At 45.1% G+C, this 18,706-nt stretch overlaps 1 protein-coding gene across 1 annotated transcript in view; it reads left to right on the top strand.

Annotated features, from left to right (window-relative positions):
* LOC133402551 (receptor-type tyrosine-protein phosphatase zeta-like) overlaps nt 1–18,706 on the top strand; it is a 50,269-nt gene that overhangs the window by 1,687 nt on the left and 29,876 nt on the right. Inside the window, 4 exon segments of the mRNA XM_061676457.1 lie at nt 5,439–5,515; nt 12,480–12,542; nt 15,333–15,512; nt 18,540–18,691. Of these exon segments, the coding sequence (XP_061532441.1) occupies nt 5,461–5,515; nt 12,480–12,542; nt 15,333–15,512; nt 18,540–18,691 (450 nt within the window). The 5' untranslated portion in view covers nt 5,439–5,460.

Raw genomic sequence — 18,706 nt, forward strand, 5'->3', positions numbered from 1 at the left:
CGTTCCAACATGACAGAAATAATGGGTGCTAACTTACTGCCGTTAAATGACTTCATTGTAATTAAATGACTTCACACACATCGAAACCTCAGAGCACGATTCGACAGAACGCCGGCGTTGCAACCGTTCGCGCTAGCAGTAGCGTGCTAGGCTACATAACGTTTTGTTGCTTGCCTCGTATTCAAAGTACGGGAACGTACCTCAAGCGAGCCGTAAACGAACGTCGTCTCATGTCCCGAGCACCGATGACCACCAACACACGTTTCCCCCCCACCCCCATTTTGTCCGTACGGACACACCATTATTGTTGTCGTCGCCACGGTAACGCGTGTATCCGGTCGCATTTGAGTTGACAAGATGAAGCCCAGTGATCGGAAAAGAAAAAAACGGGGAAAAAAAAGCGCTGGTATCGGAATCGGAGATTTTATTGCAGTCGTCGGACAGTGCAATCGCGAAAGAGCAAATTTGTCTTGTAGTCCGATCCGGGCATTACGTGTTGTCTGTCCCACGCCGCCGCCATGTTTTTGTTTCTAAATAACTTTATTGGTGGTCAGCTATTTACAGTATTTAGTCAAAAGACATGCAACAAGGCTAAAAATAAAGTAGCTTTTGAATTCAAATACACTGCGCACGATGGCGACGCGGACTAAATGCCTTTTGCGGAGCTCATCAATGACGTCATTCTGATATTAAAACCGATCGGCATCAAATGCTAATTATCGGCCGATACCGATCAGGCCGATAAGATCGGCGATGACACCGATTCCATTCAATGTGCAATTCTCTTTGTTGGATGATTAGTGTGGCAAAAAACTGCTTGAAGTCTCTAATGTGCGTTGTAATGTTGTGCTGGTGGACATCCTGTACATGTGTATCACCTACATAATCGTGTGTGTGTGTGTGTGTGTGTGTGTGTAAGCATAATCGTAAGGAGATTAAAATGTCTGCGCCGCGTAGACGTGTTGTCACACACCAAAACACGCACCGGGATGCTGTTTGAGTGTGTGCGTGTGTATATTTCTTTGTTTTCAGTGAAGCAGACATGTTTCTAGGTGGGAGGAAAATGTCTTCCTTTTACTGTTTTAATTGTATTTTTTAACAATCAATGAAGTCATCGATTATTACATGAGGTAAACGAATAAAAAAAGAAAATACATTTCAAGGATGCAAAAGATTATTCAAATAATAAAATGCAATTCAGCGGTTATTTAGGAAAATGGTAAATGTACTTTGTATGTAAAATCTTCATTTTATTGTATTATTTAAAACAAATGGAGATACACGAATGAAAAAATGCAAACTAAAAATACATGTAAATACGCAACTTTTTTTCTCAAATAACAGCATTTTATTCACCAATCATTTAATAAAAAAATTGGTAAATGAACTCTATATGTAAAATGTTTACTTTGCTTGAATGTGTTGTTTACAATAAATGGCGATACATGAATTAAATAACACAAACTAAAAGTGCACGTAAATATGTCACCATTTTCCTCAAATAATAAAAATCTTTTAATAAAATAAATTGGTGTTTGTAAAATCTTTCCTTTGTTTAATTGTATGATTTACAATAAATGGAGATTACGTTCATGGAAAAATACAAACTAAAAAGACATGTAAATATGCAAAATATTCAAAGTAATTTTGTAAAATAAATTGCTATGTGAAATTATTTTATTAATTTAATTTTGTATGAAATAATTCAACCCCCAAAATAGAATATATTAAACAAAGTAAAATATTGAAGAGTTTATTTAAATATTAATATGAATAGTTCCGTTTCAGTTTTTAATTGTATTATTTAAAATTCGATTGCAATATTCAACACATAAATGAATAAAAGGAATTTTTAAAAAAAAGTCAGATTTTTGACTTTCTTATTCAAAATGAAAAAGTCACCCATTATTTCATGAATCAAAGGAATTTAAACAATGAATCAATATGTTTGACCTGAGCAATCTCAGGAAAACATCGAAATGATCCTCGGACATCTTGATCATGTAAAAGTCAAAGAATGTACTTTTCCCACCGTCGTCGGAATGGACTCACGAATATTCCCGCTTGATTGAGCATTTGGTTGTTTACTACGACGAAGCGGGGGGGGGGGGGGGGGGCGGTTCGGGTCTCGAATGCGCTCGGCTGCCGAACTCGCAGGATGAAGGCGGAACAGCCTGTCGGCAACATCCGCCCGTTCGTTCGTCCCTTTTCCGAACCGCTTTTCCTCACACGGGTCGCTATACCCCCAGCGATCTTCGGGCGAGAGGCGGGCGACGCCCTGAACCGGCCGCTGTCAGCGACATATCGAAAACAAAAAAAGAACGATGAGCGACTCCATTGTTGGACCGCTGAACATAGTTTGAAATTTGGAATGAGGAGTTGAAATGTCCTGTCTTTCCAATATCGTGCAGCCTCACATGTCGCTCAAGCCGGAGGGAGCTTCGTGATGTCGTTCAAGTACGCCACTGGCATCTGTGATGTGGCGGCCATTTTGCATTTACACAACAGCAGACAGCAAAATACGTAAATGCGGATGTTATATGTCAGATATGGATGAATATGAATGAATTTGCGCATGTGTGAAAACGATTGCACGGCTTTACCGTTATTACGATCGTATGACCACGTAACGGCTCGAACAAATGGTCGCGATCATTTATGCACTGTTTATGTCTTTACCGTTACGCACGAAGTGTGCGAGTTGGTATTAAGGACGAGCTCGGACGTTTTGGGGCAACTCAAAGGCGAGGTGAGGGTGAAACCAACGGTTCGGTCTGAGCCGGGGACAATCGAAGCGCCTCGAGCCCGGATGATGTCGCGGCGGAGAGCGGTTTAGTAACAGTAGCGGACTGAGGGCGCAGGAGGGGGGGCTGCGAGAGAAAAAAAGGGAGTTTCACGGGGGCGGGGGCAAGCGAGGAGGTTGGGTGGGGGTCATTTAAGCATGACGGCAGCCCCATTTGTCCCGAGGACGCCGTCACACAGACAAAAAACCCGAGTGTCGCAGTGGCGGGAGGAGGCGAAATTTATTCGGGTTAGAGGCCTCGACGCGCAACACATTCATTGGTTTGCGTACGTTAACAAGCACATCTTTCTTTTTTTCTTTTTTGCCTTTTGACAGACTGACGGCTTGTGTTGGGCACAGCTGCTCACTTCCTGCCCAAGAGCCAACAATGACGACTTTGGAAATGTGTTTGGTCACAATTACAAGTGACCTTGTTGGAAGTGTCATCGTAGCGTAACGACTTCAATGACTTTGTCAGCGGCTGTAGCGCCTCCACGAAACACGCATTATAATGTGTTTAAAATGTCAGTTATCCCCACGTTAAGATGACATTTTTGTTGTCATTTGTGTTTCGTGAGGATGATCTTATAGGTACCGTGCGTGAAACATGAGAAAGATGTTGACACGATTTCCACATTTCGGTATTTTTATTCAGGTTGATCATTCTTATTATTTCTTATTTTGGATTTTTTTGCATTTGATGTTACTGTTAAAGACCCTGTCATGTGACGTCAGTACATTCTACGTTTGAAGATGATTGCTGGAAACGTGCGCAAAGACTGAGAACTATGTAGCTATAGCATTAAACATTTCACGTCTCCCGATTTTTGGGGGGGCGTGGCTAAAACGGCGCCCAGTGACGCTCTTTTCGATCCGCCGCCACGATAGAAAAGCCGGAGCGCCTTTGTTCCCATCTCTGCTGCAGCCGCCTCTTGCAGTTGCCTGGCGAGCTACGCCCGCACTCTGAAAATGTATCTCCCTTTTGGATAATCCGCTGCCGTGGCGGCTTTAGAGCGCCTCGTTGTCAGCCGTTAGTGCACGCGTGTCACGGAGAGAAAAGCTGTTTGTTATTTCCAAGTCTGACAGCCAACGCATGGACCGGGGCTTCGGGCCAGACGGAGGCGCTTTGGAGCGCCTCGTTGTCGCGGGGCGGAAAGGCCCTGCGACCACCCGGCGGGGTAGATTCAAACCAGCAAAGGCTGAATGCTCGACGAAGTAGCATCCATTTTCCAGGTTGCAGAAGTGCTATTTGATTGACAGCTGAGAGTTGAGTGGGGCGAGCGGCATTTTATGTACAGGTCTTTGGCAATTTTTTTAAATCCAATTTGGGAGGGTCTTTAACAACACTCTCGTCGGTGGTGCGTCAAATTTACAAGAAATATGACTATATATTCATATTAATGGGCATCATTTCGACCGTCGGCGGTCCTTTCCCCCCACCAATAGCGTGGGTCCGCTGTATTTTCCCTTTTGCTCGCTTTTTAAAGAAACGCGGTAACGGTTATAATGAATGTGAGCCAGCAAGAACGCTATTGGCTGTCACGGAAAAGTCGTTTCAAGACGAATGCTTGCGGTCAGGAACTTGTGTCCTTCGTCATTCCTGCTCTTCTGCTTCTTTTCTTGCAGCTCCTCTTAATCGCTCGTTTTCGTTCCTCCTTTGACACCTTCTCCTTCCGTCATTTCTCCCTCCTCGCGCATTCAAGCCCCCTCCCCCCCCGCGCCGGCCCCCTTCATGTTTTTAATCCTCGTTTTTCTTTTTCAATTTTTTTTTCGGAGGGACCCACCCCAAAAACATTTGGTGGCAGTTTATTCCCACTTGTTCAATAATTTCCTGTCACAGAAACAAAAACCACACAAAAAATGCATTGCTTTCGGCTATTTGGCTAGGATAGAAAATAAAAAAGAAAATATTCCTGTTCGTGTTATTTTGCCTCTCTTCATGTCGACACCATTTGTTACTTAAAGTGGTATAACACCGCCACATCGATGCGATTTGTTCTGTGGCCTTTTCAATGAGGTGTTAGCATTAAGCGAGCAGAAGCTAAGGCAAAGTTATGTGGTTGCTGTAAATAGACAAGGTGGAATTTTCTTTGTTTTGTTGTCTTTTTTTTTTTTTTGTCTCCAAAATGTCTCCCCTGTAAAGGATTCCTGGCCCCCCTGCTGTGAAGGTTATGACTTGTTTTTTCTTGAAAATGAACAACTTCGTCCTCATATCACTGGAGCTTTTTTATTGGAACATTTGTATTCCTATGACATCGTAGGGTACGCATTGTCGTTATGTTTATTTCCATTATTATAGAAAAAAAGTTGGGCAAAGTTGCAAAGTTAACAACATTTTTTCCCCTTAAAATAAAGTCTTGATTCTCGTTAGATTATGAATTTTTACCCTGACAAAATCCGTCTTTTGTTGATGTTGTTTTCTCTGAATATACGTTTTTTTGGGTGATATTCCAACTTTTTCTTCTCAACAAAATGTGAACTTGTTCATGTTACATTGTGATTATACTGGGGGACACGGGTAATAGGTATGTTTAATTGGCGTTACAATTATGAGGAGGGTCCCTGGGGGAAAAAAAACGTCTCCCGGACCCCAAAGTTTGAGAACTCCTACATTAGTGTGTGTGTGTGTGTGTGTGTGTGTGTGGGGTAATTGCAGGAGAGAACATGTGCCGCCCCCCATGGAGAAGCTGGTGGAGAGTCATTGGAGTTGTCGTCCACTTTTCTTCCTTTTGAGTGAGTGTTGGCTCCTCCATACACCCGGGATGCTCCAAACACTCAATGGAACGACTCCACACATACAGGAAAGTGTGTGTGTGTGGGGGGGGGGGGGGGGGGGGGGGGATGCTGAGTGGCGAGCGTGGGGGCGCTGGAGACAGATGCGAGCCACACAAAAGGTCCGGGACCCCGTGGGCCGCAACATTTACGTTTTACAGTGGAGCCGCCGCGCTGATCCTCTTATGCGGATGGCCTTCTTTTGTGCGCGGCCACAATTGTGAGCTTCAATTGTCGCGACGACGACATCGGGTCACAACTCGGGGAAAACAGACGACGCGAAACACCGGCGGCTCAGCAAAACGTTTTTGAAAACGCGGGCGGCGGCGCCGCAGAGGCCTTGCGGTTAGCGCGTCGGCATCGCAGTTCGGAGGTTCTGGGTTTGAGTCTGGGAATTTGCTCCAACATTCCAATGACTGGTTTTCATGTTAGCTTTGTCTAAAGTGTGAGTAGCGGAAATGCTTGTGTCACGTTTTTGAAGGCAAGGCAAAAAGTGGGGGACCCAAGTGGCGGAGTCTCAACAACAACAACAACAAAAATGTTATTCCAAAAAACAAAGGCCAACAAGGATCCTATTTTTCCTCTACAGATTATTGCATTATTCATTGCAAAATGTCAATAATAATGATAAGTAGGTACAAGAAAAATGTGTTTTTGTTTTTTTCCCCCGTGCCTCAAGCAAGTACAGGTTTAGTGGAAACAACTGGCATAAAAACATCACAAATGTCCTTGGCGGAGGTCATTAATCACCATAATGGCCTGGAAAAATGAGCTTTTAGATCCCTGTTAACGTATCTTTTCCCCCCAAAAAAGACAGGACAAAAGTGACGAGAGAAAGTCGGCCCTCGTCGGGGGACTCCATAACGAGGGAGCGCAAGTGTGTCAAGGTGAAAGAAGGACAAAGTGGCGGCAGATCCATCATTGGCTCATTTCAACGAGGTCGCGCTTCCCCAAGGTGCCGTCGCTAAATGTTGCCGTGGTAAAGAGTCGCGCGATGGACGCCTGCTGCCTGTCGGGGGGTGGGAAACTATTAGCAGCTCCCTGTGGCGGGACGACATCGCCACACGGCGTCCTATTATGCATTTGAATGTTATATTATTCCATAAGGATGCCAATTCCGATAACCCATTATGCTGCCAACACAGAGAAAACGTTTGTTGAAATGTCATCATCCTCCTCCTATGTTATGTGTTAATGTGTAAAAAAAAAAAAAAAAGGGTGAAAAATTTGCTGATATTCGCGACTAATGTCGGCCGATTAAATCGGCCAGCCGATTAATCGGGTGGCCCTATTGCTGAAATAACCGTCTTTTTGTAGAAAATGAAAACATCCTTCTGTCCTTCCTTCCTACATCCCTCCTTCCTTCCATCCTTCGGTCTGTCCTGCCTTCCTTGCATCCTTACTGACATTCTCCCTTCCTTGTTTTTCCTTCCGTTTGCCCTTTACGTGAATCGGCGATCAGTCCAATGTTTGTCTGTTTCGTATGTCTTCAGTTAAAGACATTTGATTGACAGTAACTGAGGAGACGGGGCAACTAATTTGTGCCAGCTGAAGAGGGGCGTGTCTGTTCTTGATTGACAGCAGCTCATACGGTATATACTAGAGATTTCCCTGGTGAGAACGCAAGCAATATTTCGGTCTCCCGGGTTCCGGAGTCGACTGAACAGTCTTTGTGCGTATGAAATGCGCACTAGAAATAAATTCAATTTGGCTTGAAATATTGTTGAATTTGCCGAATATCAGTTATCGGCCTCCTTGACTCCTAACAACCAGTATATGTATCGGCCCTGGACAAAGAAAATAACCATTTATGTCTACGATCTGTGTGTTTTAAAAATGAAACGTGGCCCTCGAAGGCAAAACGTTTGCCCAGCCTTCCACAAAAGAGTGCGAAGGCACCTTTTGACAAGCAACGACTTCCGTTTTTGAACGTGTTTATGTGACAACGGCTTCGGACAAGTAATGACATCGATGGCCAGTAAAGGTGAAGAAGCTCCACAAACTTCAACATTATCGAGTTGATCCCTCTCCTGTTTTTTTTTCCTGTACGGAGAAGACATTCCTGGTGAAATCCTCCTCGGGCCTCCTTTTTAGGGCGGCCGCAGCGCTGGGCTTCATGTCCATTTATAGAGAAGAGACGAGGGCGTCTGATCGATGGGTGGCAGCTTTACGGCGGCGCTGGATTTTTACGCTCCTCCGGCGGACTTTTGAATGCCGTCCGAGGTCTTGCGCTGTGTAAAAAAGCAGCGGCGGTGAATCACGAGCTGGCGCATGTTGGGTCGGCAGAGGGTGTTTTGGCTGCGGGAGGAGTTGTAAACCGTCTAGTCAGCTTTGTTTACGGGTTACGTATTGATCAGAGACGCCTAGGGCAGGAAAGCAGCGGTGTTTGTAGGTTTGGCATGCGCTGCGGTGTAGCTGCACACATTTGTTCATATCGGACGTGGGAGTGCGTCTCAAGGCTTCAACTTCAACTTTGAAGTCCCAGGTTGCTGCGGCAACAACCAAGCAAGTCGAGTCTCCACTTCAAGTTGTGCGTTCCTAAGGAACATACGCTCAGCTGCAAACATTGACGTGCGATCCGAGGAACAAAGGTTCGAATCCCAGCTCCGACTGTCTGCTGTCAAAGTGTCCTTGGGCAAGACACTGAACCCTGAATTGCTCGCGGCGGGCATGGCGGCAGCCGCCCGTCGGTGGATGAATGTGGGGGGGAAAAGCGCTTTGGGCAACGGTGGTGCACAACAGATAGGAGTGAAATCCGTTTACCGTTTTTAGAGTTGCTTTTGGAAATTTCCACGATTACAATTTGAGTTGAAAAAGCTCCGTCTTTTCAAAAATGGTCTTTTCTTTTCTTTTGTTTCTCCCGCTTCAAGCCTCACGCCCCGCCAATGGCTCCCCATCGAGTCGCACGTAGTCTTCGTCGGGGACTCCGACTGCAGTCGTGACTTGACTTATGACCCGCTCAACCGAGGAAAGCCTCGACTCAGTTGGATTGACTTGATTTGCTTCCTAACGTGGCACGTGCTTGAAACTCAAGACTTGAGATTTGCTTCTGACCAAACTTTCCCCCCGCCTCAACCTCGACCCTCACGCCCCTTCAATGGCAAGACATCAAGTCAATTTTGTTCCATCGCCATTGCTTTGATAGCACCTGCGTCCAAGCAGCTTTTTGTAAACAAATGGCAAACTTTGATTTGGATTGTCTCTGAGAGGTGTTTTGAATTTGACTTTTGCTATGCCAGTGGTCCTGGCAGCGCCTTGCATGGCAGCAGCCGCCCATTCGGTGGATGAATGTGTGAACGTCCACGTGTGACGTGTAGCTAAAGCGCTATAGAAGTGCAGTCCATTAACCATCTACAGTACATCCTGTTTCTGTTCCACTGCCATGGCCTTGACTAGACTCTCAGCCATTACGTTAAGCAGCTTTTTTGTAAACAAAGGAGCGACTTTGATTGAGATTGTCTGTGAATTCCAGCACTGCTTTTATCTACGTCATGTTTTGCCTCAACTGGCGATGTTTAGATAGCGTCCTCACCCCGTGTATACTGAGCAGCCCTTTGTAAATAAATGAATCTTTCTACTTACCGTTTGTTGAGTTGATAGCTCCCGCTCGCAACATATCAAGTAGCTTTTTGTAAACAAGAGGACTTTGATTCGGTTTGTCCGTGATGTTTGTGTTCAATTTTAGTACTGCTTTTAGTTTGCTAGGTTCCTATTTCCGGCTTTTGTTTTGTTTTGTTGCAGTGGGCTTGACAGCAACGTTTTCATTGGTACCTTGGGGGCTGGCGTGATGCGTTTGAGTCCGTCTGTCTGTGATGATGGACAAGGAGCACTGAGCAAACATGTACACTTCCATGTTAGCATCTCACACTAGCCACTGAATTGTTTATCTGCCTTTTGCTTGTCCTGTGTGACCAGAATTAGGTGTTTTCCATGTGAATCTTGTGTTTTTACATGACATCGGTGATAAAGAAGCGGGATGTAAATCCACTTTCTTTAGGCCAGACCCGAGATTGTTTGTGTGTGTGTGTGGGGGGGGGGGGGGGGGGGGGGTACACACTGAGTGAAAGAGTGTAATGGATTCCACAGAGTTTGGCTCGGCGACCGTGCAGCCGGTCCGTGGAGGTCCCGCCGCCCCCCCTGCTGCCGTCGCTGGCTGAATAAAAGGATTAGCCCACTCCCAGGCCACGTCCCCTTACAACCCCGCCAATTCTAATGTTGTCAGCGTAGCGAGGGGTCTGTAGAGCCCAGTGACATCACAGATGAAGTCCTGGCGCATTACGTATCCAGACCACTCAAGGACAGTGGTGCCTTTAGATACGAATGCCGTATGGTGGCAGTGAACTGAACTCAGGGTCCATTGAACATTCTGCCCGAGTAACTTGCTGGAAACTTGAACGTGAAAACTTGACAATTACTTGTGACTTGACTGATTCCCACCTCTGTTAAAAGGAGGGTACACGCGGAGTAGTACAACCGGATCGTTTCGGCACTGGAGAGGAAGCAGACAACTTGGAGTCGACTGAAAGCTTCCACGGGACAGCAGCTCGCAATCATCATTAAATAAAAGAGTCACGGCGGCCTGCTGTGTGTCGCTACGGCTCTCTGTTCATGTAAATACAAGGATCAAACAATCAAACCAGAGAGTTCCCATCTTTTACAAGGCCGGTCCGCCCCTCTGGAGACCACCTAGTGTCGGAGTGATCCTGCTGAGGAAGTCATAAGTCTCAAGTCTTCAAAGTTTCAAGGAAATCCTAAGGTACTGTGACAAAAACCAAGCATGTCGAGTTGAGTCACCACTAAATTTCGAGCAAATTGAGGCAAGTCATAACTTGAGTTAAGCAAGTCAGAAGTCAAGTCCTCCTCACAGTCTCTTCATGGGTACAATATTGATCATTAAAGCCTGGATCAGACTACAAGACAAATTTGGTCTTTTACGATTGCACTACGTCGGACTACTGCCATCCAATCTTGTCGTATCTCGACAAGATACGACTGGCAACACCGTATCCCGTCTTTTACGATCACTGGGCTTTACCTTGTCAAGTCAAAAACTGTTGCGGAGGTGGGACGGGAAAATGTGTCGCAGGTCAATGTGACTGGATACACCCGTTACCATGGCGACGGAAACAACAATGGATCGTGCCAATGTATTGTGTGTGTGTGTGGGGGGGACAACGACAAAATGAGGAAAAACGTGTGGGAGTCACCACCGTTTCAACAACAAAGGACGCAAACACACATTTCAGTCTCGGTGGACTAGATTCTAGAACAGTGGTGGTACAGAATCTCTGTTTGTGTGGTGTTCACACAGACACCCACACACACACACACACACACACCCACACACACGAACAAGATTTGAAAAATCCTTCTGTGTGGACCAGGCCTAACCGGAAACTTAATTTGCTGATCACTGACTGGATCAGAAGTGCTTCTGGCGGTCCACTGCTGTGTCAAATGTATAGATACATTTGAATCCCCCCCATCAGTTATGGTCAGGACTCTTTGGGTCCCTCGATTGGTGCTACACCCTAGTTATTATTGCCACCTTTGACTCAGGATGCGCAGCAGGTGGTCCTCAACCTCCAGAATTGGGGGGATAAAACCAGAGGACAAACAATTTGTGTGCATGTTTCTAATAGTTATTTGCGAAATGACATCACCAACTAGTGGCCTGGCATGTACATTACACTCATGTTAACTTGATTGTTGCCATGCAAACAAACCTGTTGAATGGCGAAGTGAATACCGCAACCAAAGCGTGGTGGCTTCCTGCCGGCCTTTATTGTTTCTTTTATTGCTTCTTTCTGCAGGGATCCTAATCCTTCTCTCTGTATGGGCACCCGATGCATCATGGGAAAGCAGCGGGCGGTGATTCATGACCTCAACTTGGTTGCATTTGGTGCTTGGTCAGTTTTCTTCAAAAGAAACCCTTAGAAAGTTCTCTGCTGACTTTGGATTTGCCTCGGTTGCGGACCATCAAGAACTTTAATCTCAGCATTTTTAGCAGGATTAAAGATCCAAACAGCATCATATTTGCCTATTTTTGTCTTCTTCCTAACCTAGAAGTGACCAATCGACACGCAGCGTGTGGAGCGCCACCCATTTCGATACCACGCCGCTTGTACTTGGTACCCTGATGAAAGGTCCCAAAATGTGCCACAGACCTTCGGTTTTATACAAGAACCTGAGCGCCTTCGTTCGCATCGGTGGTTTTCTGGCACAATTGCGACTTGTACTTAGTTAGCTAGCAAGCTAGCACAAAATGCATCTCCATTACTTTTTCACACAGGGCCAGGTAGCTTTGAACATCCCCCCCACCGCCCTTAATAAATAAAATCACCATTTAAAAACTGCATTTTATGTTAACTGGGGTTACCTTTTGTAATTTCATCTTTGATCATGACTTTCCTTTTCTTAAACAGCAGCGCTTTGACACAGTAATCCCTGCCTGCGTCACGTGTCGGCGAGATTAGTGTCGTGCTCGCTATTTTGGAGTCAGCCCCGTACGTCTCCACTTGGCTCAATATGCTGCCGCTCGCCTCTTAACCGGAACACGTAAGAGGGAGCACATGACTTCAATTCTAACCTCCTTTTGCTAGCTGCCTGTCCACTTAATGGTTTACTTTAAGATTTTGATATTGAAACTTTTAAACTACCGAGTAGGAAATAATGTTTTTTTTTTCTGGTGAAACATCTCTTTTTGTTGTTGTTTTTTGGTCCGGGTTAAAAACACACAAATATAAATAAAAATAAATATAATTACTTTTACGTTGATTGGTTTGTTTGTTTTCTTGAACGTACCATTATTTTTGCTTCCTTCCCACACTTTGTGTCACATTCACTGAATTTCCAATTGACTATAATTCAAGCATCGTCTTCAGATGTCCTTCTAAGGTTGTGCGTGTGACTTTGTGTCTTCCAGTCGGAGGTTACACTTACAGGAACCAGCGCAAGTTCACCGAGGACATCGACTGGTCGTACGCGGGTAAGGAATCTCGGCGTGACCCACGTTGTTACTTTTGCGGACGCTCATCTGGAAATTAAACAGGACTGCGATAACCCGCCGATGGCAACGCGACAGCAGTCAAATGCAAACATGCAATTACAGTATACTGTCACTTTGTTGCAGTTATTTTAATTCCATCAATCGCCATTATGTGAACATGAACTTTTTATTGAAAAAAAAGAGGAAAGTGGTACCTTGACTTTCAATTTTTTTTTTTTTTTTTTTTTTTTTTTTTGCTGTGTGTTGCAAGCGAAACGTCGAGGTTCGAGCGGCGAGCGATGCAGGTATCGTAATGCCCGCACCGGTGGGCGAGGAAAGTCACAGTCGGGGCAAACGTTCAAAGACGCAAATGCAAAATGAGAACAAGGAGCTGCTCTAGGCCACAACTCGCGCCCATATGCTCACGTGCACGCCGACTGACCAACCTGACTCCAGCTAAGTGATGTCACTGTATAAGCCACGCCCCTTAGAGGCACACATCCATCACACGGACACTACAGCAATGACGCGCAGTCATTTTAAATTACTGTCATTACTTACTTGAACTTCTCTTTTATTAGGTTCTCATTCATAAAGCGCTATTTTTCATAATTAAAACACAAAACCTCCGATCTCTTCACCTCATAATCCTAAAAAAAAACCACACAAAAAAACGACGTAGCAGTTTTTCAAAATGACTACAACAGCTAAACAATATATAATTGCTCGATTGATTGATTTTAGCACCTTTGCTAAGTTAATGTTGAGAATTTCAAAATGAACCTCGCATCCTGTGGTTTTTTTGTATACGGCCCTTGACCCAAAAGGTTTGGACACCCCTGGCCTAAAGGGTTAAGAACACCGCACCGACCCTACATCCAGACAATTGTTCCCACGCTCCGATCACGCACTGGTCCTCCAAAAGTTACAAGTTGGCATTACTCGCGGACATTTTGGTCATTAAAATGACTGATTTAGTCAAAACAACGTTTGATTTCAGCTAGCAGCTGTTGTGAAAGTAAATAAATTGCGTTGAGAGTTGAGCAGTCGCTTTCTTGAAGAAGACTCGCGAGAGAAAAAAGTGGCTCAATATAGTGGCCGAATCCCTGTTGTCAACTAGCGCCTCTCTGGTCGCTGCCATGTTGTTAGTGTAAGTAAGCAACATCAGCTGAGATGCGGTATCAACTATGGAAGCCCCCCCCCCCCTCCCAAAAAAAAAGCAAATAAATAACTAAAATAATAACTCAAATTACTTGATAAAATCATCGAATAGCCCATTCACAGTGGATGCAAACGTAACAGGCTCATTTCAACACCTTTTCTGTTTCCTCCATCGACGTATAAGCAGATGATCGGAAAACAAATGTGGCCTCCCTGCGTGCTCCTAATTTGCTCAAACTGGATCTGGTCCAAGCCGCTAATAACCGGGGCTCACACGCGCGCACGTGTGTGCGCGCGTGTGAGAAGTGCCATACGTGTGATGCGCGCGCTCCGTTGACCTGCTAAACAACATCCGTCCTGACCCAGAAGCCGCCCTGACCCGGTTGAGCCGATGGTGCTCGTGAGGACGGAGCCCCAACCAATCGCGGTCGTTCCGCGGGGTCACGTGACCGCCGGTGCACCTGCTGACGAAGATAATTACTAGCGCCGCCAGCGGTCCATCGCCAGGAACATCTGGCAAACTCTTTTAATGACTTTACGAGCCCAGGAAAATACTCAACTCGTCACCTGGAATGTGTGCTGTAGTTCAACGCTAACAAAAAAAACTCAAGGCATTGTCTCAACTCTCAAATGCTGTGGGCAACGACCGCTGAATGCGCTGAAACCACACGCCACTCATCTATCAGCTGTCAATCAAATCGCTCTTCTACGACCTGGGAAAATAGATGCTAGTTTTTCCACCGTCTTTCTTATGCCTTCACAGAAATACACGTATGAGCCGCCAAATTATGTCCGATGGAATCACCGCGGTCTTTTCGACGCTGAATGTGCACACACTCATGGCTGACAACGAGGCGCTCTAAAGCGGCCCCGCCAGCGGACTATCACAGGAAAGATGATGTTTTGGGGTGTAGTCGTCGTAGGAGGCTCATTGCACCTTGGAATTGCACTGGATACCCCAAGGTCTTATTTAGTGGAGGAGGGGCGGACTCCAAAGTACATCGAGTGGCGCCGTTTTAGCCATGGCAAAAAGAAATGATGAAAACCATGGGCTCACTAAGGTAATAGGCGGAAATAAATCGGCATGCAAATTTAACATCCAGACTTTCACAGCTCCCGCAGAGCGAGGGAAGAGGCGGAGTTTTAGTTCAAGCGGTCAAGAGCGTTAATAGATTTGTAACTCGAGCTATTTTCAACACTTTCAATTTGTTAATAAATCGTAGAAATAACAGACGGCATGTGAGCTGATCAATAGTATCCATTCGAGATCCAGCAGGCCGCGACCCGCGTGAGGAGTAGCAGTAAAGAAAATGGATGGATGGATGGATGGATGGATGGATGGATGGATGTTATAGGTCCTATTAATGGTGCAATGATTTATCTTGGTCTCATGTTTTACACTACATCACAAAAACCAGGCCTGCTGACAGGGGTGTGTAGACTTTTTGTATCCACTGTATGTGCTCTCAGTGAGAGGTCCAATACGATTTACCTCATGGAGTGACTCTCTTTTTGTCTTAAAAAGATGTCCTCGTAGTTTTTTTTCCATGTCTTTTCTAGTATGTTGATGTTTATAGCCGGTGTTGACGATTGGTTGTTGACAGAGCCGATGGCGTGTGTGTCCTGCAGGAACGTTAAACCAGAACAACTGGGCCAAGAAGTTTCCGTCGTGCAGCAATGCCAAGCAGTCGCCCATCGACGTGGAGGAGAACCTGGCCCAGGTCAAGCTGCAGTACCAGAACTTGCGGTTGGACGGCTGGGAGAACTTGACGGGCCGGCGCACCGCCATCAAGAATGACGGCAAGACTGGTAATGTCAGGGGCTACAGAGTACTGTCCCAGTTTAATAGGCTCATAGCTTCCGGAATGACGCTGCTCCTCAGCCTGGTGGTCCTGCACCGGATGCTCTGTAACCTCCTGCTCAAAGGAAGCGTAGCGGATGGAAGAGAGGGTGTGTGTTGTGGTCACTGTCATGTACGAAACTGGGAATGACGGGAAGCAAATATTTAGGTATGTGTCTACCCGCTGCCAACTGGCTGTCGGAATTGGTCATTCAACCAGCTACGCTCTCGAGTAACGATGGAAGCGCTGTTTTGAACAACTTGTGGAGTGTTTGTTCATTCTCAACTCTTAATTAGTTTTTCGTTTTTCTGTGCATGTTTGAGTGCCAAATTAACATCTGCAAACTCTGTTTGGCTCTTCACCATTATTTTGTCCACGTTTTGTCGACCTGGGCCCTTGGCTTTCTGTAATTACTTTTAAGTTCGTCATTGTTATACGTCGTCTGTTTCTGTTTAGCAATCTTTCAAATGATACTAATCTTTAAAAAAATATTACAAAGATTGTTATGAAAGATTGAAACTCGGACCCTCTTTGTATTAAGACATTGGTCAGAAATTGTCATAACTTTCTTAATATCTGATTCTGGTTTCTAGTATAGTAAATCAATTGTTTTTTTAAATTTGACACACTTACCTAAAATATTATTTACTGGACAGTAGGTGTTAGCTTAGCTTAGCATTCAGAGTGATGTATGAGACGAGGGCTAATTGAAAACAAATATACGTTAGGTGTTAGCTCAGCATCAACTGTTGGCACTAGCCTAATGAGAAACAAACAGGACTCTGGTGTTAGCTTAGCCTAGCATGTACGACACTGTGGCCAGTTTAAAACAAATAGGATTTCGGAACTAGTTTAACTCATTTCAGCGTTCACTGTCATGTACGCCACGAATCGGGACTAACCTAATCGTGACCATGATTTAGGTGTTCACTTATCTTAGTATTCTTTGCCAAGTACGACACAGGAGCCTCATCGGGAACATGTTCTTTAAGGTCAATTAAGGTTGTGGGCATGTAAAAGTCAACTTTACAAGAATCTTCCTTACTTCTTGTTTTTCTCATGTTCCTGTTGAACAGTCGTTCCTTTGTCATGTTTTGTTGAGGATCCAGTTCCAGGTCCATTGACCAGACTGAGAAGCGTTGAGAAGTAGATCTCTTTAAGTTGCACGAAACGAGATAACGCTGATTCAAAAGTGCTGACACGAACCGTCCCGTTTTGTCTTTGGTGGCGATTCCGTGTGGTTAATGTTGATAATGCGGTCATTTTTACATGTTTTTGTTGCCCCGCTCTCTCTTCCTAAGCCTCAGTGCCACATTTCAACACATTTCAAGTGCGAAGCAACTGTTTGCGTCTTTTGATGCAGGACAAAGAAAGGAAGCTAAAAGACAAAATGGCTCCTAAATGGACATACAATATCATCAAGCTATGGAGGATTTAGCCCCGCCCTGGCCTCGGCAATATACTATAAATAAATGACAATTTTAAAAAGTCACCAAAAATCAGATTTCTGATTTTAATTGAATAGAGAAAGGACACGACAATGACATTATTCAAAATAGGTTTTTGTTCTGTTTTTGTTGACATTGGAAGTGTTCAATCTCATCGAATGGCAATGACCTATGGGGTCCCTCAAGGGCCAGTTCTTGGACCCCTTCTGTTCAGCCTGTATATGCTACCCCTGGGTCAAATTCTTCAGAACTTTAATTTTGACTATCATAGCTATGCAGATGACACATATTTATATCTAGCAGTGTCTCCAGATGACTATAGTTCAATTGAGGTGTTGTGTCACTGTCTAAAACAGATAAATAACTGGATGAGCCAAAACCACAACAAAACTGAGATAATTGTTTTTGGCAATAAAGGAAAGAGAATTGCTGTCAGTAAATACCTGGAGTCACTCTCTTAACCAAACCAAAGACCAAGTCCGAAACCTTGGTGTACTGATAGATTCCGACCTGACTTTCAACAGTCATATCAAATCAATTTCTAAAACTGCCTTCTACCATCTGTCCCATTCGCGTGTTGTTAACGTCGTAGGACAGCGTGCCAAAGAAGCCAGTAGGGCTCTGAGATCGACAGACTCGGGTCAAATAGTGGAGCACAGAGTCCAAAGCAAACATGGTGAAGCAGCATTTAGCTATTATGCTGCACACAAATGGAAGAAGTTGCCAACAGACGTCATGTCAGCCCCAAGTGTGCGTATTTGGAAGTCCAGGTTAAAAACTCTTATTTTTTTCCCTTTGTTTTAAATGTTTAGAAGGTGTTTTTTGACCCCTTGGTTTTTAAATGCTTTTAATCATGTAAAGCACATTGAGTTAGCTACCTTGTGTATCAAACGCGCTATATAAATAAATTTGCTTTGTGGTTTTTTTTTCCCCCTTGTGGGATTTCACCAGACAAGCTCTGAAACAATTTTTGCGCCAGCATTAATTTACACCAACTTTCACCAAAACTAAGAGAAACTGACTGCTTTGGTGTAACAAATAAATGGGCAGCGTCTTCGCCAAAGTTTCACGTGATTGCCTTCTTTTGGTGTCATATGCAAAACAACGTAAAAATGATTCTGTTCATTACGTATGTTTTTTAGCGGGAATTAAATTGGCTGGCCGCTTTTTGGAAAAATAGTCGATGAAAGAGTGGAAAAGTCACAACACTGACTAAAGTGCACAGGCGGTCAGTGGACTTAAGTGTTCCCTCTTACGTGCTCCAGTTAAGAGCCGAGCAGCAGAATTTTGAACCAGCTGGAGACGCTTGAGGGAGGACTGGCTGACTCCAAATGCTGTTGGTGTTGCCGCTGTTGCCAGGTGAGGTTTTTCTTCGCGTCCGGTCGTTCACCTGACCGGTGGTAAAATGGCTCGTTTGTGGCCACGTGGAATGTGGCGATGGTTCTCGAGCTTGACGTATTGCAGATGACTTCTTTGACACCGCTCTCAAAGCAGCGGTCCTCTCTGTTGCCTCAAACCTCTTTGTGTGTTGCGCGTGTTGTGTTCAGTGGCCCTGGACGTGGACGGCGACTTCTACGTCAGTGGCGGCGGCCTGGGTTCTAAGTTCAAGGCGGGGCGCATCACCTTCCACTGGGGGCGCTGCAACGCCTCTTCCGAGGGCTCCGAGCACAGCCTGGATGGCGTCAAATACCCTCTGGAGGTGAGACCAGGGAAC

The sequence above is a fragment of the Phycodurus eques genome, chromosome 5 (genome assembly GCF_024500275.1).
Source record: "Phycodurus eques isolate BA_2022a chromosome 5, UOR_Pequ_1.1, whole genome shotgun sequence".
Taxonomy (NCBI): Eukaryota; Metazoa; Chordata; class Actinopteri; order Syngnathiformes; family Syngnathidae; genus Phycodurus; species Phycodurus eques.